This window comes from Littorina saxatilis, linkage group LG4 (assembly GCF_037325665.1).
Source record: "Littorina saxatilis isolate snail1 linkage group LG4, US_GU_Lsax_2.0, whole genome shotgun sequence".
Classification (NCBI taxonomy): Eukaryota; Metazoa; Mollusca; class Gastropoda; order Littorinimorpha; family Littorinidae; genus Littorina; species Littorina saxatilis.
The window spans coordinates 21500633-21528572 of NC_090248.1; the positions used below are offsets into that span (position 1 = coordinate 21500633).

Genomic DNA, 27940 nt, shown 5'->3' on the forward strand with positions numbered 1-27940 from the left:
AAAATGCAATGTAGCAGGAACACATTTTAATAGCTTGTACACAGCAGAATCGGGAAGGGTTCTTTCTTTATTTGGTGTTTAACGTCGTTTTCAACCGTTCAAGGTTATATCGCGACAGGGAAAGGGGGGAGATGGGATAGAGCCACTTGTTAATTGTTTCTTGTTCACAAAAGCACTAATCAAAAAATGCTCCAGGGGCATAGTACAATATATGACCTTACTGGGAGAATGCAAGTTTCCAGTACAAAGGACTTAACATTTCTTACATACTGCTTGACTAAAATCTTTACAAACATTGACTATATTCTGTACAAGAAACACTTAACAAGGGTAAAAGGAGAAACAGAATCCGTTAGTCGCCTCTTACGACATGCTGGGGAGCATCGGGTAAATTCTTCGGACCCCTAACCCGCGGGGGGTATCGGGAAGGGTCAAAATAAACACTATCCATCAAATTCTGTACTTATAATATGATATGGGAGATTTATAGAGCGCTTGACGTTCTCTAAGCGCTTTACAATGAAAAGACATGCATATACATTCAAAGCGAAGCGAAAAAGCCTGTGCAGCAGCATTCAGCACACAAGTGAACAACGAAACACTGCATCAATACAAACTGCAAGCATACTAACACAGGCAAGACATTCAAACACCTGATCAAAAATGCACCATATTGAAACAAAAAATCAAATTACTGTGTGAAGAAGTGTATTTTAAGGTTTGATTTGAAGGAACTTAAATACTGATCATACTCTGTACTTGTTTTTTACATTTCTGCAGAACATAACTTACTGGAATAAAAGCTAAGAGCTAGTTCCCAGCTGTTCAAATAGCCCCTTGAAGCAAATTCATTTGAGCATACAACCCCCCCCCCCCAAAAAAAAAAAAAAAAAAAAACTTGCCAAAATACAGTGGAACCCCTTTTAAGACCCCCCCTCCCCTCTCCCCCCTATAGCCGGTGTGAATTTACCCCCATTTTAAGACTCGCTCCTATTTAAGACCAGATTCTTTTTTCTTTTTGTTACCAGATGAATCTCTGTGGTACTCCTGAGTTGGGCCAATGGATAGGTTTGTAACAATACATGCACACAGTGAAAACATTGATGGCAAAATAGAACAGAACTTCCATCATTAAATGGGACTTGGATGGCATCTGCATGTTCAGTCGAAATATCAGGTAGGGCAATATGAAGTACCTGAATTCAACCAGCCTCTGTGGTATCATGTTAGCACAGACGCAGATAAGGAAGGACACTTTCCAAAAAACATTTTTGTGATGCAACAGCCTCATAGCTGTCACATAAGCATAGTAGTACGCCGGTATGAGCAAGAACTTGAAAAACTTGTTTCTCAGTACCAGCTTGGACAAAAAGTAAAAGTTATAGTGCCGATTGTCTGCCAGGTTGTATTCGTGGATAAATGTGAATTGTGAAATCCAAACAACAGCAATCACTACGAAGACGACCAATCTGTAAGGCTGGTGCAGGCAGTAGTGGAGGAAGTCCTTGACCTTCGGTACAGAAATCATGTGCATGCAGGAGAAGAACGCCGTGACGAACAGGAAGTAGAACAGCTGGGGAAAGTTGAGGCAAGGGCGGTGGTTGGTTCGATCTCCAACAACGATGCCCTCGTTGAGGATAATGAAAGCAACAAAGCCGACGCCCACCAAACCGTAGCTCCATATCGTCTGCACGGCCTCCAGAGCAAGAACCAGCAACTCTTTTGGGTTGTGCCAAACGGATCTAACCAACAGGTCGGCAATCTTGTACAAAGCCTTGCACTCTGTGGCATCTCCTTTTCTTTCCCCTCGCTTCTTCTCGTACCATCGGACAAGGATTTTCCCGCAGGTGACGCCGGTACCGAACATAAGCCACACCACGTTGGTCTGTCGACACAGGATAGCAATGACCCCAGCCAAGCTCGCGGCCTCGTGTTTTGCGTGCAGGACGTAGTAGTAGGTGAGCAGAGCCAGAAAGACGGCAGCTGGGTCCGTGTAGTACAGAAAGGTGAAGAAGTACAGGACAGGGAATGTCGCCAGCGCTAGAGCGGTCAGAACCACCTCACTGTTATTCTGAAATAAATGAGAACAAACAAAACTATTACCCTACATGTATTTCAACACACAAATTTCACTGAACACTCATTACATTTGGTAATCTTTCTTTGAATCTTTTTAAATCTCTGAAAAGCTGAGATTTTAGTCATGACTGTACATCAAACAATCAAAATTCTGGTAGGCCACACTATAGTTGATCTGACCTATTGCAGAATGCCTGTAACAATCTTCTAAGGCATGGCTAGTCTTATTCTCCTTTCACATACCCATATAAACACAAGAGCACCCATCCATGTACAAGTGCCCGCACACATGCACTCATACACATTTTTTGTGTGTCTCGTTATTGCGGAATATAAAAAACCCAATGATTTCCTTTAAACAACAAACAAACAATACCCCCACAGCAGATATGTGGCTTAACAAGCACATGAAGAAAGAAACAGCTTCTCAGGCAAGTCCTGACATTCTAGCAACAGCAAAAACCTAACCTCACTACCTTTTTCCATAGAAACTAAAATTATTTTAAAAAAACATTTTTAAACAAGAGGCGAAGCCATCAAGGCTCACGTAAGAAATCGACAAACAGTAACACAAACTCAATCACTCCGTCACACATACACACACACACACACACACACACACACACACACACACACACACACACAGAGACAGAGAAAGAGCATAGGTGAAACTGTGCAAGAAAGCGAGACACTAGATCTAGATCTGTCTGTCTGCATGTAGCCTACTTACAGGGACACGACTGCCAACTAGTCTCGGCCCGCTCAAAATAATAATGACCGAGACTTTCAGTACTTCCTTCGCGTGACGTCTAACCCTCTTACGTCATAATGTGACGTCAATGTAATGTGACGTCTTCAAATGTTAGAGTTTCTACCACAGACATACACACGCACGCACGCACGCACGCACATACGCACGCACGCACAGACAGACAAAGTTACGATCGCATAGGCTACACTTACGCGAGCCAAAAATCACTTTTCTCTCTGTGTCACAGCAGAACTTGAATAAACAAGAAGGGCAAAGCCCATACGACTCACATGCTTGACCTTGACCTTCACATGACCTTGACCTTCAGGGTCAAGGTCAAATAACTAAACCTAGCAATGACATCATACACTAAGAACTGCTTTACACATTTTTCCTACCAAAATACATGTGACCCAAGGTCAAGGTCATCCAAGGTCATGCAACACAAAGCTGTTAATTCAAGACATAGGAAGTACAATGGTGCTTATTGGCTCTTTCTACCATGAGATATGGTCACTTTTAGTGGTTCACTACCTTATTTTGGTCACATTTCATAAGGGTCAAAGTGACCTTGACCTTGATCATATGTGACCAAATGTGTCTCATGATGAAAGCATAACATGTGCCCCACATAATTTTTAAGTTTGAAACAGTTATCTTCCATAGTTCAGGGTCAAGGTCACTTCAAAATATGTATACAATCCAACTTTAAAGGACCCTTGCGACCTTGACCTTGAAGCAAGGTCAACCAAACTGGTGTCCAAAGATAGGGCTTACATTGCCCTGTATAGCTTACATAGCTAAGGTTGCCATTCTCGATAACTTCAGAAAAAAATGCGAAAATGTGAAAAATGGTCGTTTTTAAGACAACAATTACGGCCCCTGTGACCTTGAACTTGAAGTGAGGTCAAGTTCCTGCACATGTTTTTTGAGATCTTGTAACCATACACCATCAGGCCACATCAGGTGTTGATAGACTTAATAGTGTCCAAGAAATATCCAACGTTAAAGTTTTTCGGACGGACGCCGGGACGGACGGACAGACGGACGGACGACTCGGGTGAGTACATAGACTCACTTTTGCTTCGCATGTGAGTCAAAAAACACATTTCAACATTTGCAATTATACACCCGCAAACAGTTGATCATCACAGACAAAGAACCCACCCTCTTGTTGTAGTGTAACTTGTATGCGATCAGATACAGCACATAAAAGTTTCCCAGGGAGAAAAGGATGTTGACGCCTCTCAGGACAGCAACTGTACAGACGTTGGCCATGTCCACATTGAAAGTCAAGGCCACAGGAAACAGTAGCGTCACAGTCGACAGGTACAAGCCTGGAAGAGTCGTTATCATAGGATCCCACTGAAAGAAGAAAAAAAGTGATTATTTTCACTGATTTGTCCAGCAGAAGCAGAAAAAGTCAACAATCTTCAAAGAGCTTGTCATGACAATTTATACAAAAATAAATAAAAGGGTAGTGTATTTTTTACACTGTCATTTGCTGAAAAGTATGCAAATATGTTGAACTAGAGGAATACCCGAAGCCGGGGTGAATCGCGAGACAGAGACAGACAGCGTGGCGGTTCACCACAATCACCTTTGAAGGCGAAGTCCTGTCAAACGGGATTGAGAATTTTAGAGCTTATTTCTAAGCCCTATATTATCTGTTATGGCTTCTCAAATGCCAGAACATACAGACAGACAAAAGCCGCCAGACCCCATCACAAACAGAACTCTACAATCCACAGGTGTTGCCTCCACACACACACACACACACACACACACACACACACACACACACACACACAGAAGCCGTATATATCTATCTATATATATAAATATATAGAGATTATATATATAGAGATAGATGACAGTGGATTTTTTGATAAATAGATTCGACCTTTGCACTTTTACAGTGAGGACAACTTACGGGTACATGCAAGGAAAGCCCACAACTTCTAAGGCGAACAACTCTGCAGAGTCTGCTGTGAAGGGCGACGGTAGTCTCCCTGTCACACTCGACCCCCTTTGAATGAACTTTGTCCCCAAAGTTCCGAACCATGGACCCGCCAAGCTTAGGTCCCTCCCAGGTGGAATGGGAACAGCACAAAAATGATTCAGTGGCCTGAACATTTCATGTCGAGTCCCATCGCTGTCGACGACGCCAAATGTAACCGAGTGCCGAAACACCACAATCACCTTTGAAGGCGAAGTCCACTCAAACGGGATTAAGAATAACTGTTATGGCTTCTCGAAGGAAGGCCTGAACATACAGACACACCAAAGCCGCCAGACCACATCACAAACAGAACTCTACAATCTACAGGTGTTGCCCACACACACACACACACACACACACACAGAGAAGCTGTATATATATATGTATATCTATATATATCTATAAATATATAGAGATAGATGACAGTGTATTTTTCGCGTGGCTATAAATTGATTCGACCTTTTCACTTTTACAGTAAGGACAACTTACGGATGCAAGGAAAGTGTTCTGGACAGTGCAGTGACATTCTAAAAATCCCCAAAGTTCCGAACCATGGACCCGCCAAGCTTAGGTCCCTCCCAGGTGGAATGGGAACAGCACGAAAATGATTCAGTGGCCTGAACATTTCATGTCGAGTCCCATCGCTGTCGACGCCGCCAAATGTAACCGAGTGCCGAAACCGGGTGCAATGAAAGCGTTCTGGACAGTGCAGTGACATTCTAAAAATAGTAACGTAGTAACGGGAATATGGATTGACGCCACACGAAGGAAGGGAGATAAACGCTGAAAACACTGGAGAAGATAAGGAAGAGTTACTGGGAATGGATCCAGAGAAAAACCAAAATCAGTTCAGCGCTGCGCGCTGAGAGCACGTGTTGAAATATCTCATCGAGCAGGTTGTGTCCGGGGTCTACCGGAATATGCCCAACAAATTTGAAACAGATCCATCGAGAACCTTGGGCGTGCATCGCGGACACACACACACACACACACACACACACACACACAGAGACAGACACAAGTCGTATATATATATATACTAGATGAATACCCGCTTCGCCGGGTACGGCTGTGCCGGGGACCCGGCTATGCCGGGTGTACCAGCGCACCGCACGGAGGAAGGGAGATAAACGCGGCTGAAAACACTGGAGAAGATAAGGAAGAGTTACTGGGAATGGATCCAGAGAAAAACCAAAATCGGTTCAGCGCTGCGCGCTGAGAGCACGTGTTGAAATATCTCATCGATGAGGTTGTGTCCGGGGTGTAGCTGAATACGGTCTCCAAATTTGAAAAAGATCCACCGAGAACTTTGGCCGTGCATCGCGGACACACACACACACACACACACACACACACACACACAAGTCGTAATATAGATATAGATATAACTACCACTAACAGCTTGGCAACCAAACAAGGTGAGTTGTTCTTCACATCAGGTCTTAAAGACATATGATATTGATTAAAAAACAAAACAACAAGACATCTGTTTTTGACCCTCTCTTAGAAAGAGAAATCTCAGATGTCATAAGCCAAACAATGTTTGAAAAGACATCGTAACGTGAACAATAGGTGACTTGCCCTATCAGCCAGCACCGCGAAGTCGCGCGATAAATCTGCAATACCTTGCATGGTCTTGCAAGATCTGCCTCAAACAGCGGGCATGTTTTGATAGCTCTGTGAGAGGTTGCATTTCAGTGCAGACACTTTGCCTTGAAAATGGTGAATTTGCACTGTGCAGCAGTGGGCTGCAGCAATGTTAGCTGCAAGAATAATCCCAAAGTTCGTTCAAAGTACCCAAGCATGGCCAGTACACAAAGGAAAGGGTATCGAGGTTTTTTTAACACAAGCCAGAGAACACCAGCCCTTGTGAAGCGATAGCTGAATTCTCTTCGACGTCAAAATGACGTGCCATCCCGGTACTCCGTTGTTTGTTCAATAACTTTATCAGCTTCGGTTTCTTGTATCCTGAATATTGTATTTTTCTTTCTTTAAAGGCACAGTAAGCCTCCCGTAAACCATCACAGAGCTCCCCGAGCGTCTACATACAGTACAAGCATACTTCCATTTGAACGCTTACCGAACGGGAACATCCTGGCTGCTTTCTGTCGAGCGTGAGAAATTTTCAAAGAATTTATTTTCGTGGACTTACGCTGCTACAACAATGGCGCCTCGTTTTGGTGCTGGACGGCTGTTATGATACCGGAAATCACGCCCGGACAGTAAGCCTCCCGTAAACCATCACAGATACTGTCAGGCTTTTACACACAGTACAAACACGCTTCCATTTGAACACTCACCGAACGAGAACATCCTAGGTGCCCTACGTAAAGAGCGAGCAATTTTCAAAGAAATTTTTTTCGGATTGTCTCCATCTCAATCGGACCCATCCTGAACTCAGGTCAAAAATGAGTTACTTCCCTTCAACTGGCGATAGCCGTGGAGCGATGATTATCAGAATGATTCGGACCGTGGTGCGTTTTGGCGCTAGACCTAACTTTTAAAATCTAAATAATAAATTCTCAGCTTGTTACACAAACATTCTTAAATCATAAAAGAATTCTTTTTTCATCAAGACAAGATCAGTACAATTCGAAGTTTTGAAAGTTTGAAAAGCCCGAAAGCAGGGTCACGCAAGGTCGTGATTTTCGAAGCAGACGACGGTTTATAGGCAGTCAAAAGCCATCGCTAGAGTTCTTATGAATCACATTAGTTTTTTTCGTGAAAAGTCAAAGGTACATAACGTGCTATTGCAGATAAGCTCACAGCGAGCCCCATTCAAATTACAAACTGACGACTGCATTGTGAAAAAGGGAAACTGGATCACACGGGTTCACGATGGCTCAGGGGTAAGATAAACCACGCAAAAATAAATTCTTTGAAAATTGCTCGCTCTTAACGTAGGGCACCTAGGATGTTCCCGTTTGGTGAGCGTTCAAATGGAAGGGTGTTTATACTGTGTGTAAAAGCCTGACAGTATCTGTGATGGTTTACGGGAGGCTTACTGTGCCTTTAAGGTATTTTTGCAACTTTGGTACTTGCAATCGCATGAAAATTCTGCTGTTCGGTAGCCATTGTTTAGATCAGTGATTGTAGTATATGGAAGGAACGATAACTCTTGAGAGCAAAAAATGTGCCCGCAGGGAAGTGAACCTTCCTTATCTTTCGCACCGAAGAGCTATCCAAGCGGGGTATTGTGCAAGTTGGCTATTGTGTCATGTAAAAATTCTGTCACTTATTCTGCTTGATTTGTCTTCTGAGGCAGTGACAAAGACTTTCAAGAACAAAGCTTGTCCCAACTCCTGTTTTAAAACACCAGGCTGTAAATTTAAAAAAAAAAAAGTCGCGTAAGGCGAAATTACTACATTTAGTCAAGCTGTGGAACACACAGAATGAAACTGAACGTAGTCCGCCGCTAGTGCAAAAAGCAGTGAAAGTGACGAGCCTGTTTGGCGCGGCAGCGGTTGCGCTGTGCTTCATGTTCATAGCACGCTTTACTGTACCTCTCTTCGTTTTAACTTTCTGATCGTGTTTTTAATCCAAACATATCATATCTATATGCTTTTGGAATCAGGAACCAACAAGGAATAAGATGAAATAGTTTTTAAAACGATTTCGGAAATTTAATTTTGATCACAATTTTTATATTTTTAATTTTCAGACCTTGTTTTTAATCCGAATATCACATATTTATATGTTTATTGAATCAGAAAATGATGAAGAATAAGATAAACGTAAATTTGGATCGTTTTATAAAAAAAAAAAATTTTTGTACAATTTTAAGATTTTTAATAACCAAATAGTAGTCCTTGCCAAAGTCATAAATTAATTTTTAAGCCACCAAGCTGAAATGCAATACCGAAAAGTCCGGCCTTCGTCAAAGATTGCTGGGCTAAAATTTCAATCAATTTGATTAAAAAATGAGGGTGTGACAGTGCCGCCTCAACTTTTACAAAAAGCCGGATATGACGTCATCAAAGGTATTTATCGAAAAAAAGAAAAAAACGTCCGGGGATATCATTCCCAGGAACTCTCATGTCAAATTTCATAAAGATCGGTCCAGTAGTTTGGTCTGAATCGCTCTACACACACACACAGACAGACAGACAGACAGACACACACAGACTGACAGACAGACAGACACACACACACACACACATACACCACAACCCTCGTCTCGATTCCCCCCTCTACGTTAAAACAATTAGTCAAAACTTGACTAAATGTAAAAATGACAATAGTGTACATTATATGTATATGAAGAGGTCTTTTTAAATGGCAATGTGCACACTACCCGTCCTGTGTAGTTGAAGTCAGCTCCTCTGACGTAAACCCCACAAACAATATTCAATGGGCATCCAGATCCAGAAAGGAGGAAGCCTTAAATCAGGGGATCTTAAAAGGGGGGTTCCACTGTATGCGGGGGAGACTTATCGGACAGCTAGGTTGGACATAACCAACATGTGTACAAGCATTCCAGTCCAGCCCAATCAGCGTAAAAAATTTCAACGTGTTAGATTCATATTTTCTATAATTGAGCCCTTAAAACTCAGTGTGGATAATACTGTACATTGTAATTTAGTAGATAATCTTTACTAACAGCGGTGAAGTTGCCATTGCAATATTGTTGCGCCTGAGGAATATGAAACACCTCGTCCATGTACATATCGCTCTGCGCATTGTTGGTAAGGAAGAAAAACAATGACGACGTTAGCAGAAACCAGGCAATGCCCGTTTGTAGATTTACTTCCATGACCGACAGCAGTTTAGTGGCAAGTGTCTCCAAAGTTGCGAAGTTTCGGCCTTCCTTGATGTGGCATGTCGTCTGCTTCTTCTTGGCGCACCGGAAACGGAAATTATTGGTTTAGAGTTGTTTGCTGTTAAGAGATCCAGCTATGTGGCCTAAATGCTATTACAATTTTGACACCTTTTTCAGGTATTTTATGCGCCATATCTTTAGATAGATTCATTTTATGATTTTAAATAATTCATCGTTTAAAGACAATACAAAATCATTCTAGTTCTTATTTTGATTAGTTCTAAAAATATTGACAAGTGATTCCTAAACAGAACAAAAGTATCTCATGGATCCTTCTTGTTGAGAACTAAGCGTTGGTGAATCAAGTGCATACATGTGGCATCACAGAAGAACCTCCAAAAGTCACTGTGCTGAATTGTAAGTTCTGCATTTGCATAAGCTTGTAGTGTAGTAAATATAAATTCCGATACTGCTGCTCTGTCATGATTCTATGGCATTGCCTTGACATGATTAGAACTAAGTTTATTTTCAGACAAATCGCAACCATGATTCAAAACGGATAAATCCGGACTGACAAACTCTCAAATTTTGTTTCGGTTTGTCCACTCATGAATCATTGTAATTCTTGTCTCATGCGCTGACGGGTTATTTATTTTTTCATTTTTGTTTGTGACAGCTACGGCAACGCAGCAGAAGAAAAAGTTTGTGACAGCTGAGCAGCTCATGCAACTTTTGCAACTCTCAGTCTTCACATTCACTGATTCAGTGTCAACAGGACTCAACTCTCAGTCTTCACATTCAGTGTCAACAGGACTCAACTCTCAGTCTTCACATTCAGTGTCAACAGGACTCAACTCTCACTGCCAGTACCAGGAAGTCACCTACTACAAATCAGGCAACTAGGCTTTCCTGAATTTTCCCAGCAAAAACAAGATTCCAGTGTTGCAACATCTACACAACTTGCCAGACCGTGAGACCTGCAGCAACGACAAAGATGAGGAAGATTCGTCTGAGTGACACTGATGCGGCCCTTTTTGACGAGGAGATGTTGCCCCAAGACTATGAGTTTCTGGCTCGCCATAAGGACACCTTTTGTCGAATGTGGATGGAGCAGGTAAGATATTCCGACAGGCAGACAAACAGTAATGATAATAATAATACGAGAATTTATAACGCGCGATAAATAAATAAAATCAGGTTTGTATCTTTATAAAGTTTAATCCTCACTCCGTGTGAAGCCATTACCACAAACACTGAAGCAGTTCATAACGATGATGCGATTTAAAGTTTTTATTTTTAATTTTAAAGTTTTTTTCAACCAATATTATGACAATGTATGAGCCTCTTTCAGACATTACTCGTTGTCAGCTATATTTTTGTACTCATGTGAGTCTTGTGACATGTATGTCGCCTACAGCTGTACTGAGCAGAAAAAAATATTAATAGTAGCTAACCCAACATCAAATGAATTTTCTCGTCTTGTTTATGATGTGGTTTCGTCCAACCAATTATCTGAATTAACAGATTGTATTTCTGTGTCTGTTTGCAGGGAAGAACATTTTGGAGGCGGTACTTGGAGGTTTTCCGCAGCTACATTGTGCGTTATTCTCTGCTGGGAGATCTGCCCTGTGACATCGTGCACCTTGAGCACGCCCTAGAACATGCCTTCAAGCTTATAGAGAAAAACTTTGTAGAAGGTAGGCCACACCTCTTTTACAGTGGTACCTCTCTATAACGACTTTGAAAATGTAACCGAAATTCGGTCGTTATAGGGAGGGGTCGTAACATGGAGGATTGGTTTATGTCCGGGTCTGTCAATGATCAGGAATGACATGGGCGTTTTGATTGATGCCACCCACAAAGTAATGTTATTCTTTCCTTAAAACGGTTATGGTAAACAGTTTTCTATTCAATTATTTACACACACATAGTTGTCTTGCTTGTTTGATGAAGCCCCGTAACTACTCGTGGGTTAAGGGTTTGCAAATTAAAACACGCTGAGGTCGAACGAAAGTATGCGGTCCCAAAGCATGCACATCGATCTCGATACCAGATTCTAATCATAGTCATGCAGAGATTTGGTTAAAAACAAAGAAGTGTCCCAAACGCTTGTTTCAAAAACTTGTAAGCCTTTGCAGACATTAAGAACCGCGGCAGTGTGTTGAAACTCAATGTAAAATTGTAGCGAAAAGCGTCAGTTTTCACGATAAAACTCGCTCATTCACGGGACATAACTGCACTCCGGACTGTCCACCGTGTTGAGCAATTTAGGAGACTACACTACTGACACCTTCAAACTTCACTGCCTGAGGAGAGTTTATTGATTCAAACGAACGCGTGATTCTATATCGCATCACTCGGTCACGGATCGAGGAAAACAAAAAACAGTTCCAGATTTCGAAAACCATGTTCGTCAGCCATTGTTTTTAGCAAGACAGACCACATGTGCACGAGCTTCGCTGACGTACATCGCAAAATGTCATGACATCACCACAATTTTCGGTTTTGGTTCGATCTGCGGATTACTTTCATGACGTTTCTATAACTTTGCCTGTTTATAAGGTAGGAATTCCTGCACAGTTCTTTGCAAAATGAAGCAGATATCTGGCAACTGACCTTTATCTAGTCAAAATAAAGTAATGACCTGGATTAGAAATGAAAAACCATGGCTTCAGCTGTTTGCGTGCCGAAATGATGTTGTACATGTACAGGATTTCAACACGTGTTTGTGTCTGTATTGCGTACTGACTCGACTGGAGATACAAGTTAGAGTAAACCAAACCCGTGATAATTTTGGGAAAAGTCGTTATAAGTCCACGTATGGACGGTCGTATGTCGTATCAGAGAGGTGGACGTAATATGGAGGTGAGAAATACTAAGACAGAAGGAGAAAAAATCCGTCAGAGAAAAGTCGGTCGTAATATTGAGGGACCCGTAAAAGAGAGGGGTCGTAAAGGGAGGTACCACTGTACAAGTGGTAGGGTAAGACGTTTCAAAAGTTATAACATAATTTACGTAGGATGAAAATAAGATCCTAGCTACTACCAGCAGGATAACAATAACAGTCAAATAACAAAGAACCCCATGTCATTGCAAAATGTAACATTGTTATTTGTTTTTTTAGTCATTGTGACTGTTTAAGAACAGAAGTAGAACCATTCAGAAGGAAATGGCATTGAATTAGCTTGTAGGGTGCATAGTGGATACACTTTCTATATTAATCTATTAATGTTGTTTGAACCGCAAGTATACATGTTGGCTATTTTTTTGTAAACTCTTTTTTGATACATGTGTATGTTACTTTGTTGCAGGAAAGGCCAATCAAGCAAAAGCGTTCCTATACCAGATAGCAGATCTAGGCAGAAACCGTCATAAATTTGGATATTTAGACTCAAAATCAGTCAGTAAGTATTCCGTGAGACCCATTTTCTTTGAGCCCACCTCTTTACTGCACTTACTCAGAGAAACAGTGTAATTGCAAAGTAGATGCTGAAGCACCATGTTTACATGTGAAGTTTAGCTGAGTAATTAAGCTGTTACCAGTTGTGTTATTTGTTTAAAGATCATACATTCCTTTGGGGCGGGGATGTAGCTCAGTCGGTAGCGCGCTGGATTTGTATCCAGTTGGCCGCTGTCAGCGTGAGTTCGTCCCCACGTTCGACGAGAGATTTATTTCTCAGAGTCAACTTTGTGTGCACTCTCCTCGGTGTCCGAACACCCCCGTGTGTACACGCAAGCACAAGACCAAGTGCGCACGAAAAAGATCCTGTAATCCATGTCAGAGTTCGGTGGGTTATAGAAACACGAAAATACCCAGCATGCTTTCTCCAAAAACGGCGTATGGCTGCCTAAATGGCGGGGAAAAAAACGGTCATACACGTAAAAATTCCACTCGTGCAAAAAACACGAGTGTACGTGGGAGTTTCAGCCCACGAACGCAGAAGAAGAAGATACATTCCATTGAGTGCAAGTGAGGATTTGTGTTACCTACTACAGATTTGTGTTACCTACTGCAGATTTGTGTTACCTACTACAGATTTGTCCACATTTTTAAGAGCATAAGAGCATCCTTTTACTTTGACTCACAGGAGCTTGTATCCATTCGCCGGTCGATCATTATTTACTCCTTATTCCATATATTTACTCCTTATTCCATACAGTCTACTACTACTATTTACTACTAATAAGTAGTACCGTACTTTCCGGGTGACAAGGCGCTTCGTTATCTAAGACGCACCCCCTTCTTTTTAAAAAAAATTGTAATCCAGTCACGGAAAGTACGGTAGTAGTAAGGGTAAGCATGCAGCAGTAAATAATAAGCATGCAGGAGTAAATAATTATCGACTGGTGGTTGGACAACAACTCCTGTGCTTTGACTCGTACACAAAAATCAACAGTGAGAATTTTCAGAGTTCACCTAGCAGACTGACATGGATGTCACTTTTTAAAATTAATTCAACAAATCATTCCCACTCTGCACAGGAAGCAGCCAGGCTGTTGAACTTTGGCCTGTGTTTAACTTGACAGATTTTCTGTATCCAACCAGGGATCGCGTTTACCGGTAATTTCCGGTATTTTACCGGTTAAGATTCGCCAATACCGGGAAAAAAAGTGGATGTCGGTCAGACGTACCGATTGTTATTTGGTTTGACCGGTAAAAAAAAAAAGTAGTAATTACAAAAATCGTTTGTCAGTACGAGAGAGAGAGAGAGAAAGAGAGAGAGAGAGAGAGAGAGAGAGAGATAGAGAGAGAGAGAGAGAGAGAGAGAGAGAGAGAGGAGAGAGAGATTTGGATGGCTTGTTGTGACAGCGCTGCCGCTACAATGTTGCGATTATGTCTCCATTGATGACACTTGATGTCAAGGTGTCAAACATGACGTCAAAAATCAGACATAATACTTTTCGCGCCAAGTTTCTTTCGGTTCCCGGTCCATCGTAAAATCTTTCAGTTTATGTTATAAGGGACGGCGTCTAACTATAGCCGACATAGCATCATACTGGGAAATCACGTACTCACACCAGCTTAGATCTTTGTCTACATACAGTTGATTATTGTGAGGCGAGTCGATTGCGATGAAGAAGCAACGATCTTTACTGTCTTTTCTACCCCCAAGAGGTGAGAAAAGGCCTTTGAATGAAGGAACTGAAAGTGAAAGTACTTCACGGCCTAGTACATCTGCAGAGCCCGAGTCTCAAGCGGCGGCAAAGAAACCAACATCGGCATCTTCCACTGTCAAACGATTTCAGGAAAAATGGTGCAAAGAGTTTCTGTGGTTGCGGACAGAGGGGGAGGGGGAGAACTTTCTCATGTTTTGTGAAGACTGCAAAAAAACACGTCAAAAAAATGGTTACACAAGAGGTTGTCAAAATTTTCAACATTCATCTCTCGAAGACCATTCAAAATCGCTAAGTCATAGAAATGCTGTTGGAACATCAGATAAGCAACTTTCGATGAAACCTGTATCTGAGCAAGCCAAACAAAGTGAGAACGAGTGTCTCAATGCACAGATTCGGACAGTCCTATACATGGCTCAAGAAAATATTGCCGCGTCCAAGTTTGAAAGCCTACTGAATCTGCAACGTGAAAATGGTTGCTCATCACTCAGTGCCGGGGTAACTTACAAACACCATGAGACTGTAGCTGATATGGAAGAAGCTCTTTTGTCTGTAACAAAACAGGAACTGAGAGAAAAGATTGATCGAAGTGATTATGTGGGAATTGTGATTGATGAGACACTTAACTGTACGTTGGACAAAAAACTCATTGTCTTTGCACGCATCGTTTTGGATGGCACCCCTGAAACTGTATTTCTTGGAAATTATACCATCGATAATGGTACCGCAGAATGTGTGTATGCAAAAGTTCAGGAGGTGTTGAGGGAATGGGGCATCGACGAAGATCACCCTCGCCTTGCAGGGTTAGCTTCAGATGGAGCATCAGTTATGACTGGACAAATCACGGGTGTTGGGGTGCGAATGAAGGAAAAACAAGCAAAGCTTATTCATGTGCACTGTATTGCTCACAGGACAGCACTAGCCACGAAAGATGCAACAAACAGTGTTGAAACAGTCGCTGATTATCGTCTCTGCCTGCAGAATTTGTTCAAGCTGTACAGAGCATCGGGTGATCGGACACACAGATTGAAGCAACTGTGCGATGCTCTTGATGAGGTCGAGTACAAATGTCTAAAACACCCAATAAGTGTGCGGTGGCTGAGCTTGGGCAAGGCTGTGGATGCTGTGAAACAAACTTATCCAGCCCTTATTCTGGAACTTGAAGAAGAAGGTCAGCGTGGGAACACTTCGGCAGTTGGACTACTGAAGAAAGCAAAAATGTTTATCTTTGTTGCGATTACCTACATGTTGGCGGATGTCATTCCCGTCATCGATCGGCTGAATCTCACTTTTCAGAAAGATAACGTCAATCCGTCTACAATAAAGCCCATGGTGGAAAGCACCACACACATGCTGACACAACTTCTTGACACACCAGGAGACAACGAACGAGAGTTTTCTAACTCACTGCAGGGAGCAACATTCAACACCACAACTCTCACCCATCTTCACAACAGAGGACAGTACGAAAGAGTACGTAGAGAGTTTATTCAGGGTCTGATTGATGCATTGCGCCGTCGCTTCCCACAGACTGAAGTGACTATTTTGTCAGCGCTGGCAACCGTCTTTGATGTGGAGCGTTATCCTGGGGCTGATAGATTAGCAGGGTATGGACAGGCCGAGATGGATGTGCTGAGACGGCATTACACAGCTGTGATCAACCCAGAACGAGCACAGCGCAACTTTTTACCCTTCAAGACTGCAGTCACAAATTATGGCGCGACATCTTTCGACACCGTGTGCAGGTGTGTGATCAGGCAACTGTATGACCAATTTCCTGACTTTGGCGAGCTTGCCAAAATAGCTCTGGTCATCCCAGTATCTAGCGTGTACGCAGAGCGAGGATTCAGTGTGCAAAACCTCATCAAAACAAAAGGGAGAAACCGCCTGAATGAAGACCGTGTCAACCGCCTGATGATGCTTCGCTGGCACAGCAAGTCACTCAGGGATTTTGACATCGGCTCTGCGCGTGAAAACTTTTTGACAACAAAGACTAGGCGAAAGTGAAACTGTAACAGTAAGTAACTAGTGAGTAAGTCTTCCAGTTGCGTGATTACTATTTGCTTTCCTATTTTATTTCGGAAGTCTCTCTCTCTCTCTCTCTCTCTCTCTCACAGCGGCTGCTGATGTGTCACTGTCAAGTTGTGCGACAGTTGCTTTGAAAGGGGGGGGGGGGGGGGGGAGAAAAAACGTCCGCATATCACTGACATTGATAAACATTGATTTAATGTATTGTAAGTCATTGTTTGTCTTTTACTGGTTGCCTTGGCAAGCTTACCGATTTTCGTGAGAGCCTTGTAGCCAGCTCATGACGTCATACCGGTTTGAAAAATACCTAGCGCGATCACTGATCCAACTATCTGGACAGAGCTGTGGCGGTTACAATAATTGTGTATGTGGTAAGGATGATATTTTTAATGTTGGTCTTCTCCATAAATACATCATGGTATGATACATGTATATATGTCATATTTTCCCAGAACTCTGTGCATCATTTTGTCTTCTTCAGTTGTGTTAGGTTAGGATTGTTCGAATGTTTTGGTGAGCGATGCAATATGTGGCTGTTTGACTCTTTGAGCTCCCTTGCGTGGTATCTTCGAGATAGTTATTTGTGTGTCGTTATTGCAGCAGAGTGGAAGTAAAGATTTAAAAACAATTCACACCAAAGGGAGATGATACTTGTGGATGTTTCTTTTTGTCAAAGATTTGATTCATTATGTGAAAGTGCATTGCAACCTATCTGTTTTACTGTCTTTCAGGCAAGGATCCTTTTTATACCAAAGATACCAGGTAAATTCCATGACAGTTCATTTTATATACCGTATTTGACGAATTACAAGACGCACCGTTTTATAAGCCGCACCCCCGACTTTTTAACAAAAAATTGGGACGAGCCACGTATAGGCCGCGTCACTATATTAGCCGCCGTCGAAAAAAATATAATCAGATCGTGTCAATCAATCAAAACAACCAGGCAAACGAAAGTACGGTATTTGGCGAAATCGGCTCCGAGAATAAACAAGTGAAACAAAGAAGAAAAGTGAAAAAATTTGAAGAAAAATATCACACACACAATTTGTAACCAACACACACATGTAGTCTCGTCCGGAATAAGCTTTTTTGGGATGATTTACGACTTTTGCGCACATTTAGAGCAGACGAAAACACAACATGGCGGCTCTCGCTCCACCAACTATCGCGAGACACAAAAAAAACGAAATCTCGCGCGCGCGAGATCCTGATACATCCGGTGTTTCTCTGTACGCTATCTTGTCACGACGACTTGTTGACAAACAAAGATTCGCGAAAGAAAGAGAAAAGCGCCGAGTCTTGAGTAGAGAGCTAATAAAGTACCGGTAATCGCTAATCGAGCGAAATGAAAATCCGCGGCGACTTCCATTAGGTGAATGCTATTCAAGTTTAGGTAACGTTTTAGCCGCATCTTTTTATAAGCCGCAATGCAAATTTTTTTTTTTTAAAAGTCGCGGCTTGTAGTCCGTCAAATACGGTACGCCTTTTTAATAGTGCTAGTTGTGAGCAGAATTGTGAACCATTTTTATTGTGAAACTTTTTTTATACCCTTTATTCCAGCTCATCCAGAACCAGCAGTGTTTAATTGAATATTTGGTATACATGCATGTACATACACACACTCACACACACACCACAGATTTTATTCCTGTATGTGCATAAAACTTTGTATTTTGTTTTTCTTCACTGTTTCTGTTTCTCTCTTTTTTGTCTTGTTGTTGTATTATTTTTCATTCTTTCTGTTTTGCCTAAATGCCCAGCCCCCACTTTGCCTGATTGCATTGTTGCTTATGTGACCAATTGGTGTGCATTGTTTTGCTAATATTTGTGTTGTTCTTGATTGGACTGAACGGATTTATGATTATGTTTACTGTTTATGTTTCAGGGATCTTTTTCGTGACTTTTTTGGTCAGGCTAAGGAAAAGTCGTCTTACATAAGGGTATGCTATAGTTTACATTGCATTGTTTTAAATATTTTTATACCCCCCGCGGGTTAGGGGGAAGAATTTACCCGATGCTCCCCAGCATGTCGTAAGAGGCGACTAACGGATTCTGTTTCTCCTTTTACCCTTGTTAAGTGTTTCTTGTATAGAATATAGTCAATTTTTGTAAAGATTGAATTAGTCAAGCAGTATGTAAGAAATGTTAAGTCCTTTGTACTGGAAACTTGCATTCTCCCAGTAAGGTAATATATTGTACTGCGTTGCAGGCCCCTGGAGCAAGATTTTGATTGGTGCTTTTGTGAACAAGAAACAATTGACAAGTGGCTCTATCCCATCTCCCCCCTTTCCCCGTCGCAATATAACCTTCGTGGTTGAAAACGACGTTAAACACCAAATAAAGAAAGAAATATTTTTATAATGGCCTTTGCACCAAAGAGATTTTATTTTCAGTCTTTGACAAATAAACATATTTTAAATGCTTCCATTGTCTTCAGCTCAATCGATATTTTATTTCGCCCAACAGCTGAGCAGTATACAGTGTGGAAAGAGTTATCTCAACCCTTTGATTAATGAGAATAATTCCAATCCACTCTAAATCTGAAGTTCATCATATTCATGTATGAGATGTAATTGTAACTGAAAATGAACAGTTCAGATATATTTTCAAGAATTAGTTATGATGAAAACTGTATGTGCATTTTGTTTTTGCACAAAATATTTCTTTGAAAGAATTGTAAGGGTAAGATATTTTATATCTCGTACAATAAAATTATTAACTGCTGTTGATTTCAGGTTTATCTCCTCACCCCAGTGTACATGCGCTTTGGTGGAAGTATCGTCCGATCCCTAGTCAACTGGAAAGACGCGGACGAGATCGACCCTTCAGACGAGTCCTACTACACCCCTCCTCTCCCTATAGAATACAAAAAGCCCACGCCTGCAGAAGCAGACTGTACATCTGTCCTGTGCCCCGTTCATCTCACAGACTGTGACACCAAGTTCTACCAGGTGGCTCTGAGTGCTCCCCACGCCCCCATCGCTTTAGAATTCTGGACTCTCGGAGACCCCCGCTTCGAAGTGCCTGAGAACCCCCTATACGACCCTACCGCTTGCCGTAAGACGGACTGGCGCGAAGGGCTCACGATGGAAAAGTTTTCAGAGTGGTACTGTTGGTGCATTTTCTCCGACATCATCACCAAGCCGGAGAATCAGTGTGCTGACTGTCGCGCCCGCAGGAAAGCCAAGAAGAGGCGGCAGAAAAAGAAGAAGAAAAACCCAGCCAGCTTGGCGGACTTTGGTTACGATGACGAGTCCATCATGGCCGATTCTGGTGCATCGTGGGATGGGTTGGGGGGAGGGAGTGGCGTGAAAGCGTTGACCGCCTCGGGTAGCGGGGATGGTCACCACAAGGACTGTCCTCACGCAGACCCCTGTTCCAAGTTTGCCCTGCTAGACACCACCATCGCTGTGGACGTGTCCGACCGCTTCAAGAAGAAGAGCCAGTGCACCCAGACCAACCCTGGAGTAGACTCTTCGCAGCAGACGTCTGATGCCGCTCTGACTTCTGCAACACAGACCATGGCTGAGAAATCAACCAAAAATCTTCTATCCGAAAAGAACAGTGTGACAGGGAACAAACTCGGCGCCACGAAGCATTGCTGTTCTTGCGGTTCTGGTCTTCCCGATTTGAACAACAGCGGCAGCAGTGTGGACCCTTCACCGAGAACCTCGATCAATTCCAAGCTCTCGAAAGAATCCGAGAAAGGCAGAAATAGAAGCGCGGAGTCACAGACCTGTGCTGCACACTTGAAGCAGAACGGACCCAGCTCCACCCTGCCGATGGCTGAGAGAGTAAAGCAGGTGAAAGCCTGCTTCCCCGTCTTCTCTCCAGACTGTGAAAAAAAGAGTTACACGCAAGAGTTGCTGGTGCCAATCCGAAGAGGAGATGATGTCAACGCCTACTTTGATGTCCACCACAGGACAAATGTGGAGCCATGGGCGTCTGAAGTGGATGTCGTCCTTTCCAGAGTGGTAAGTACTAATTTATTAATTAGGCTTGATTTTGTGGATAGTGTTGGTTATGTTGTGATTTCTGCTAGAAAAAGAAATAAAAAAGTGTCACTATAACACAATAGAAGTCGTTTTCAGGCCTACGTGCATTTTTTTGTACTACATACAAGTACAATGCAATCTCTGTGTGGGGAAGAGAGCAGACACAATTTTGTATTTGAAAGGAGCATTAGTTTTAAAACAGTCAAAAATAAAGATTGCTGGGGGGTAAAAAAAAAAAATTTAGAAAAATGAGGGACTAGGTGTATCGGGGGAAAAAGTGTTGACATCCTAGTTTCACCTGCTGTTTTTACATTCTCTCTCCTGTTTTAGGCCAACGCTGTAGATGGGAGCAAGGTTGAAAGCCCAGACACAAGCACTCACGAGTTAGGAAGGATTGCGCATCCAGAACTGACATCCAAATACCTCAGTGAAACTGTGGATGGGTTTCCACGGAGATGGCTGTGTGCTGAAAGTGACAACTGGTGCGCTGTGGAGATCGATTACTCCTTCGAGGAGAAAGAGCAGCCGACGTACTTCATCCTTAAAGTCTCCAGCTCCCCTGACGCTCCTCCCAACCTCAACCTGGTCAAGGATGTCTTGATTAAACGTTAGTTTGGGTTGATTTTACACGCAAATTTATTGTCAACGGGACATTTCCAGTACATGTATTTTAGTTGTTAAACTTAAAAGAATCATCCTTCTGGAGTAGACGTTAAATGTTAAATGCAACAGATCTGTCCAGGCTTTGACATGGAGTAAAAGCATCCACTGGGACACATACTCACAATAAACAGCCTGGGTGCCTTCTGTGCATAGTCGCACTTGGAATGTTGGGATGAATTCAGTTCTTGAGACACACTAACTGACTAACTGGCAATCTGGAAAATAAATTCATAAAAAAATTCCCACTCTGCACAGGAAGCATACATGCTGTTGATTTTTGTTATACACATATGTCCAAGTGGAGGGATGTTCTTACACCGTGTAAACATGGTGAGATGAGATCCAAGACTTGAGATGGTGAGCCCAGCTGTTTTCACAGGAACCACTGTGCCTTTAACACTTTCTACCCCACCTATGTTGACCAATTTATTTTAGCCGAGACCAGCTGTACTGCAGCAGGTCACTCAGAATTGTAGTGTAGCTGTGTAGAAACTGTGTAACAACACGCTGGAATGCAGACGTTAGATCGACGTTACAGGAAGCGACTGAAGCTAAGAGTCTGAGCGAATATATCCGTACCTGGTCAGATAGAGCCAAATAAGTGGGTACGGATATATCCGTACCTGGGAGACAATGAGTTAAGATGAGAAAATATCAGAGAGAATACTGTCAACTGGTCAGTCAGTCCTACAATTTGTGATTGCATTTGACATTTTTGTCTCAATCAAATTAAGTTGTTAGAAAACTAGTGCACAGAATTGGACTGGTTGCTTTTAGTTAGTAAGCAGTTGTATGGAACAATATGTGGGGCATTTGTTTTTCAAACAAATTTTTACCAACATAAATTGGACCTTTTTATTTATTTTTTTATTTTTTTTATTTACAGTTTTATGGTACATTGTACGTCGCAAGAAACGCCCCTCAGCGGGCTGGGTGATGAAGGAAGGCGACGTGTTTCCTTTCTGTATGACGCTCAGTACCTGCATCGAGCGCTTGGTGGGCCTGAGTGTCCTCATCACAGCGCGGGAGTGTCCGTCAAAGGTATGTGCACCTACCCACGTTGAAACTTCTGTGACAAAGCAGCTTAAACATGAAACAGAACAAAGAAATCAATCATAGACCTTTTCTCTCACTTTCATTCTCTCTCTCTTTCTGTCTCTCACCCACACACACACACACACACACACACACACACACACGCACGCACGCTCACACGCACACACACACACTCTCTCTCTCTCTCTCTCTCTCTCTCTCTCTCTCTCTCTCTCGCACACACACATACACGCGCAGTCCATTGCTTTGGGGTGGTTTTGAAGAAATATGCGTACAGTGTTTGTTCAAGGTACCGCCACAAGACTGCAATTTATGCAAACGTTGTCTAGTTTTAACGTTCCATAAAAATGCCTCTCTTCTTGCAGTGTTCAAAATAAAACAAATTTGTACTTAAAGACGCTTTGAAATCAATTCCTGCAGGATACTTCAACACAGAGCAGCTGCAAATGTTCCAAAGGCAAGGTGGCAAGTGATCCCTTGGAAAAGTTCTCAGTAAAGGCAAACATAGTGAACACAATTGCAGCGGGAATGGGAGCCGGGGGTGTGGTGCTGGAAACGTGCCCAAAGGTCGTGATCAAGAAACACGTCCAGGGTAAAAGAACCCACAAAGACGAACCAGATAAACCGGACACAGCAAGTGTTAAAAACAGTGCAGCGCAGTTTAACAATGACAAGCCCCTGACCGACAAAACAAAACCTAAACCGATGAACGGTGCCATCCCAAAAAGTGCAACGACTTCAAAGAAAGATAACCCAAAACCTGGCTCCGCTTCAGCCACAGCAAAGAAACACTCGGAAAGCCAGGTGGCGCTTGTACAACCAGTACTCAACGGGGTGAGGTCCGTGGTAGCCGTGGAGAACGGAGTCGAACAGGGCAAGAAGAAGAAAAAGAAGAGCAAAAACACCACAGCAGTGGTACCAGCAGCGCCGACAACCCCGTCACAGCAGTTTCCCTTGAGCCGCACAACTGCCGACAACCTGGCTCTGTCCAACGCCAAAACGCAGGAGGAGCTTGCTCAGATCATCGCCAGGATGGCCAGCGAGGGTAAAGTGGACCACCTCTCGCAGACCTGCATTTCCTCCACAGGCGCTGCTACTGGTCCTCCCACCAGGGTGTGCGGCCCGCTGCCCATCATGGGGGGTGGGGACGCCAGCCAGCCCAGGACTGGGGAGCGGCTCAAGAGTCGGTGTGCCTACTGCGGTGTCATCGAGCCAGCGCTGAGAACCTACAAGAAGTGCCTTAGGTAGGGTTGCTGTGTTGTGTTGTGCTCGTGGTTGTGTGTGGGGTTGTGTGTTTGTGTGTGTGTCTGGTTGTGTCTGCATGGTTGTGTCTGTTTGGTTGTGTTTGTGTCTGTGATTGTATCACAGAGACAGAGAGAGAGAGTATGTATCCACTTGGCCGCTGCACCCGCTAGTGAGGGAAATAAACCTGAGGAACGACTCTTCTTAGACATGATTATTGTTGTTATATTTGTCAAATAAAAATGTTTGTTGTTTTTCAGGTGCAAGGAAGAGGTTGTGCCCAACGCAAGGTACTACTGTGGAAGGCCTTGTCAGAGTAAGTAGATTGCTTGTCTGTCTGCATCTTTAGCATATTTTGTACAGCCTTTTACAACCTGCAGACGTCTGAGAAAATCAGGTCTTGAAACAGAGGGAGTCTTAAAATGGAGGTAAATTTACAGACGTTAAGAACAGACAATCTGGAAAAGTAAGATTTAACAAGAGGGGTAGGTCTTTAAATGGGGCATCTTAACAGGGTGATCTTCCCACTAAAAACAAGGGGGGGGGGGGGGTGGTAAACTATTAATATGCAGCAAATATTTCAACATTTTCTGCAATTGTGGCTTCTGAAGAGATAGTATGGAGCCAGTATAATGTGGGCAGGAGCTTGTCATTCTCTTTGGCTATTTGCATGATAGATACAGGATTATATGAAACATTGAAAGAGACGTAAGCAAGTGTTAGTGCAAATATAACTGTGAACACACATAGACACATTCGGATGCAGCCAAGACCGGCAAAAACTTCATATCCTGATTTGCTCAGTTCTTGTGTGTGCTTATTTATTTTATTTCAACCCTCATGCCTTTTGGTGTAAAACAGCAAAAGCATCTATATGCTCAGTGTTTGTGATAGATTATGACAGTTTCAGGGGAACAAGGCATCGTTCATCCATGCGTGCATGCACACAAACACACACACACACACACACACACACACACACACACACACACACACACACACACACACACACACTCTCTCTCTCTCTCTTTCTCTCACACTCACAAAGGCGCATGTGGGGTTTTTCAATTTTGTAATCTCAGCTTGTTCACGCACCTGTGAGTAGACTCCTGTTAAAATGACACCTAGCAAAATGTGGAATGCAGATTAACAGCATTGTAATTCTGATTTATTGTTCTGGTTTTTTTTCAGTGAAGGACTGGAAAATTCGCCACAATCTGGAGCATCAGCAGCAAATGTTCCTTTGAGTGCCATTGCCACAATTGTACCCTGTTTGCTTGTTGTTTATTTGTTTATTTTGAAATATTTCATTTTATTTCTGTCATTGAATTACATCGTTGCAAGAGTGCTGTGGAACAGTAATGCAGTATTTGCGTTAACCGGTATTTACCGGTATTTTACCGGTTGAAATGAGAAAATACCGGAACAAAATTGGCTGCCGGTATGACCAACCGGTTGATTTTTTGAACTACCGGGTTGTTGTTTTTTTTTGCTGTTAAAACAACAAAACCAGTACTCTGAGTTAGACTCTTACTGATTCCAATGAGCCGAATGAGCAGCCTACCGGTTTTTTTCAGGACTGTTTGCATCATAAAAGTTTGCGTACTGGTTTGAAAAAATACAAGCGCCATCACTGTAATGACATGTTTTCCCCAAGTGTATTTGTGTATTTCGCTCCAATACAAGATCTGTCATTCCATGCTGCACACACAAAATGAGAGTAAACATAGTGTGCGTCAAACTCTGAACTTGCCTAATGGGAAAGTGTGTGTGTTGTATTCGGACGAAAACAGAACACAATGCCTGTAGTACAGCTGACAAAAATGGTCACCAAAAATAGTGAAACTAATGCAAAGTTGAGTAAATGCACTACACTGGATCTCCCCCTTTGAGACCCTCCGATATTATACTTCTCCTTGTTAACATCTTGCTTTTTCACAAACTGTGTGAATTTACCCCCATTTTAAGACTCCTCTGTTTAAGACCTGATTTTCACGGATTTGTGTATCTTAACAATCTTATCTGTCGTAATGACAACATTTTTTTCTCGTTTTGGAAAAAAATACTAAAAGCACGGTTGCAAAGGAAGTTTTGCCTTGGTCATGAATATTTGTTTAAAGTTCATTTAATAGCTTGCATCAAAAGCAGGGCTTATTCTGTGTTAAGTGGTATTTTTTTGTTTTCTGTTGCCTTATTAACGCCGGATGACTTTATTATTTTGTTTTGATTAGCTACTTTACTGATGTGAACTGATGCAGCAGTTAGTTTTGAAGTTTTGGGTATGGATAGGATACCTGAGTGTTATTTGTGATAGAAAGACCATTTGGACACCAAATTAAAGGTTGAGAAAGACGTCAATGTAATAATAATCAAAATTGTTTAGTGTTGATGTGTCAGAGACGTTGTCACTCTAAAGATATCTTGAGACATTGAAGAGAACATTTTCCTAGTGTTTTCTTATGTGATTAGCGTTGTCTAGATGGGCGTGTACGGCTATTCTGGAAGCTCAAGAACTGTGGAAGTTTGAACCTCTCCGAGTGGCAGTGTTTCAAGGACAACGAAAGTCCAAAGTAAGCTGGAGTGACAACCACCCCATTCTATTTTTCATACTCCGCTTGCACCCATCTCTATGGACATCAATACGTTTTAGGGATAGCCTGTAAGGCAAATCAAAACTGTTGTTTTGGTGTTCTTGTACTTGTATTTGCTACCAAAAAATGTTCGAATGCAGTGAGAACGTTTTTGCACAGGTGGAAGTAATCAGACCTATCATTTAAGCTGTAGATAATTATGTAACTAGAGGCCTGCGAATTTGTTTTCTATTTGTTATGGGGCAAACTGACTTTTTTCAGAGTTTCTGTTGATAACCTGTGTAAATGTACCCCCGTTTTAAGACTCCCTCCCTGTTAAGATCTCGTTTTGTTGGATTTTGTTGAGGTCTTAAAAGGGGGGTTCCTCTGTTCTTGGAATAAAAATATCCTTCCACTTGGACACATAGCCAACATCAACAGCCTGGCTGCTTCCTGTGCACAGTGGGAATTTTTTGTTGAATTAATTTTGTAGGCAGACATCCACATCAATCTGCTACCCCCCGCGGGTTAGGGGGAAGAATTTACCCGATGCTCCCCAGCATGTCGTAAGAGGCGACTAACGGATTCTGTTTCTCCTTTTACCCTTGTTAAGTGTTTCTTGTATAGAATATAGTCAATGTTTGTAAAGATTTTAGTCAAGCAGTATGTAAGAAATGTTAAGTCCTTTGTACTGGAAACTTGCATTCTCCCAGTAAGGTACTGCGTTGCAAGCCCCTGGAGCAAATTTTTGATTAGTGCTTTTGTGAACAAGAAACAATTGACAAGTGGCTCTATCCCATCTCCCCCCTTTCCCTGTCGGGATATAACCTTCGTGGTTGAAAACGACGTTAAACACCAAATAAAGAAAGAAAGAATCAATCTGCTAATTATTTCAGAAAAAATAATTTGTTCTAAAACTAAAGCCGTGCTGTTGATTTTTGTTTTAAAAAGGCTGCTCTGTGTATTTGAAAGCCCAGATAAAATTGTTTGTGGCAGTAAGCATGATCCGTTTTTGGGAAGTATGGTGTCAGTTGCTTTAAAGGGATGACAAACTCTTGGTGCATATAGCACTACACTAGTGAATAAACCAGTAATTTATTGTACAGTTGAACCTGCCCTGGCGACCACCTCTTGATAATGACCACTTGCCCTTTACGAATATCTCAAAGAAACCCTGATGAGGCTCTTTCCAATGTTATTCACCTTTCCATGATGGTCACTTGTGGGTAGTCATTATAGACATCGTTTTAATACTGCAGGAGCCTATGGCATGAATTTTTAAATGTCATCAGAGAGAGTTATTAATTAATGTATTTAGGTGCTTGTGTGCTAAAACCAGTGGTTTATAATATTGTATCCTTGTTAAACCTCAACTGATGGTTGAAAATGAAATGTTTTTTTGATGTAGTTGGTATGGAAATACATATATTTTGTGGAGATATGTAACTGGGAAGTTTGAATTCATGTGTGCGAATATTGTGGAGCAGAAAAGTAAACAACAACAACAACAATAGCAGCAGCAGCAACGACAACACAGGCAACTACAACAACAACAATAGTGAAGATACTCACTCCAGCAGACTGCGTGCAAACAGTTCTAAATTTAATAATCCAAACCACAAAAAAACGCACACACAAACTGCAACCTTTTCTTGGAAAAATAAAACATATATTGTT

At 42.2% G+C, this 27940-nt stretch overlaps 2 protein-coding genes across 3 annotated transcripts; one reads left to right on the forward strand and one right to left on the reverse strand.

The window, feature by feature from the left end:
- Nucleotides 1-951: 951 nt before the first annotated feature.
- On the reverse strand, nucleotides 952-9688 carry LOC138964224 (dol-P-Glc:Glc(2)Man(9)GlcNAc(2)-PP-Dol alpha-1,2-glucosyltransferase-like). Its single transcript, XM_070336126.1, has 3 exons — nucleotides 9433-9688; nucleotides 3998-4195; nucleotides 952-2071 (listed from the first exon to the last, which is right to left on the reverse strand). Exons 1-3 carry the CDS (start codon nucleotides 9583-9585, stop codon nucleotides 1022-1024), a joined length of 1401 nt encoding a protein of 466 aa, XP_070192227.1. The 5' UTR covers nucleotides 9586-9688; the 3' UTR covers nucleotides 952-1021.
- Nucleotides 9683-27709, forward strand: LOC138964223 (uncharacterized). Of its 2 annotated transcripts, none has more exons than XM_070336125.1 (12): nucleotides 9683-9768; nucleotides 10268-10705; nucleotides 11141-11288; nucleotides 12903-12995; nucleotides 17466-17496; nucleotides 18623-18677; nucleotides 19473-20711; nucleotides 21063-21339; nucleotides 22282-22436; nucleotides 22872-23695; nucleotides 23954-24009; nucleotides 24885-27709. In XM_070336125.1, exons 2-12 carry the CDS (start codon nucleotides 10586-10588, stop codon nucleotides 24938-24940), a joined length of 3054 nt encoding a protein of 1017 aa, XP_070192226.1. In that variant the 5' UTR covers nucleotides 9683-9768; nucleotides 10268-10585; the 3' UTR covers nucleotides 24941-27709. The 2 variants fall into 2 exon arrangements, with proteins under 2 accessions (XP_070192226.1, XP_070192225.1); XM_070336124.1 differs by lacking the exon at nucleotides 9683-9768 and adding an exon at nucleotides 9911-10008.
- Nucleotides 27710-27940: the final 231 nt, after the last annotated feature.

What these genes read in the sequence shown, in the direction of transcription:
- LOC138964224 (XM_070336126.1), bottom strand. Translation starts at nt 9,585, where the DNA reads ATGGAAGTAAATCTACAAACGGGCATTGCCTGGTTTCTGCTAACGTCG. An exon ending in GCAATGGCAACTTCACCGCT is followed by an intron (nt 4,196 to 9,432) that starts GTTAGTAAAGAT and finishes TTCTTCTTTCAG; the next exon opens with TGGGATCCTATGATAACGAC. An exon ending in AGTTACACTACAACAAGAGG is followed by an intron (nt 2,072 to 3,997) that starts GTGGGTTCTTTG and finishes CATTTATTTCAG; the next exon opens with AATAACAGTGAGGTGGTTCT.
- LOC138964223 (XM_070336125.1), top strand. Translation starts at nt 10,586, where the DNA reads ATGAGGAAGATTCGTCTGAGTGACACTGATGCGGCCCTTTTTGACGAG. An exon ending in GTCGAATGTGGATGGAGCAG is followed by an intron (nt 10,706 to 11,140) that starts GTAAGATATTCC and finishes GTCTGTTTGCAG; the next exon opens with GGAAGAACATTTTGGAGGCG. An exon ending in AAAAGTCGTCTTACATAAGG is followed by an intron (nt 18,678 to 19,472) that starts GTATGCTATAGT and finishes TGTTGATTTCAG; the next exon opens with GTTTATCTCCTCACCCCAGT.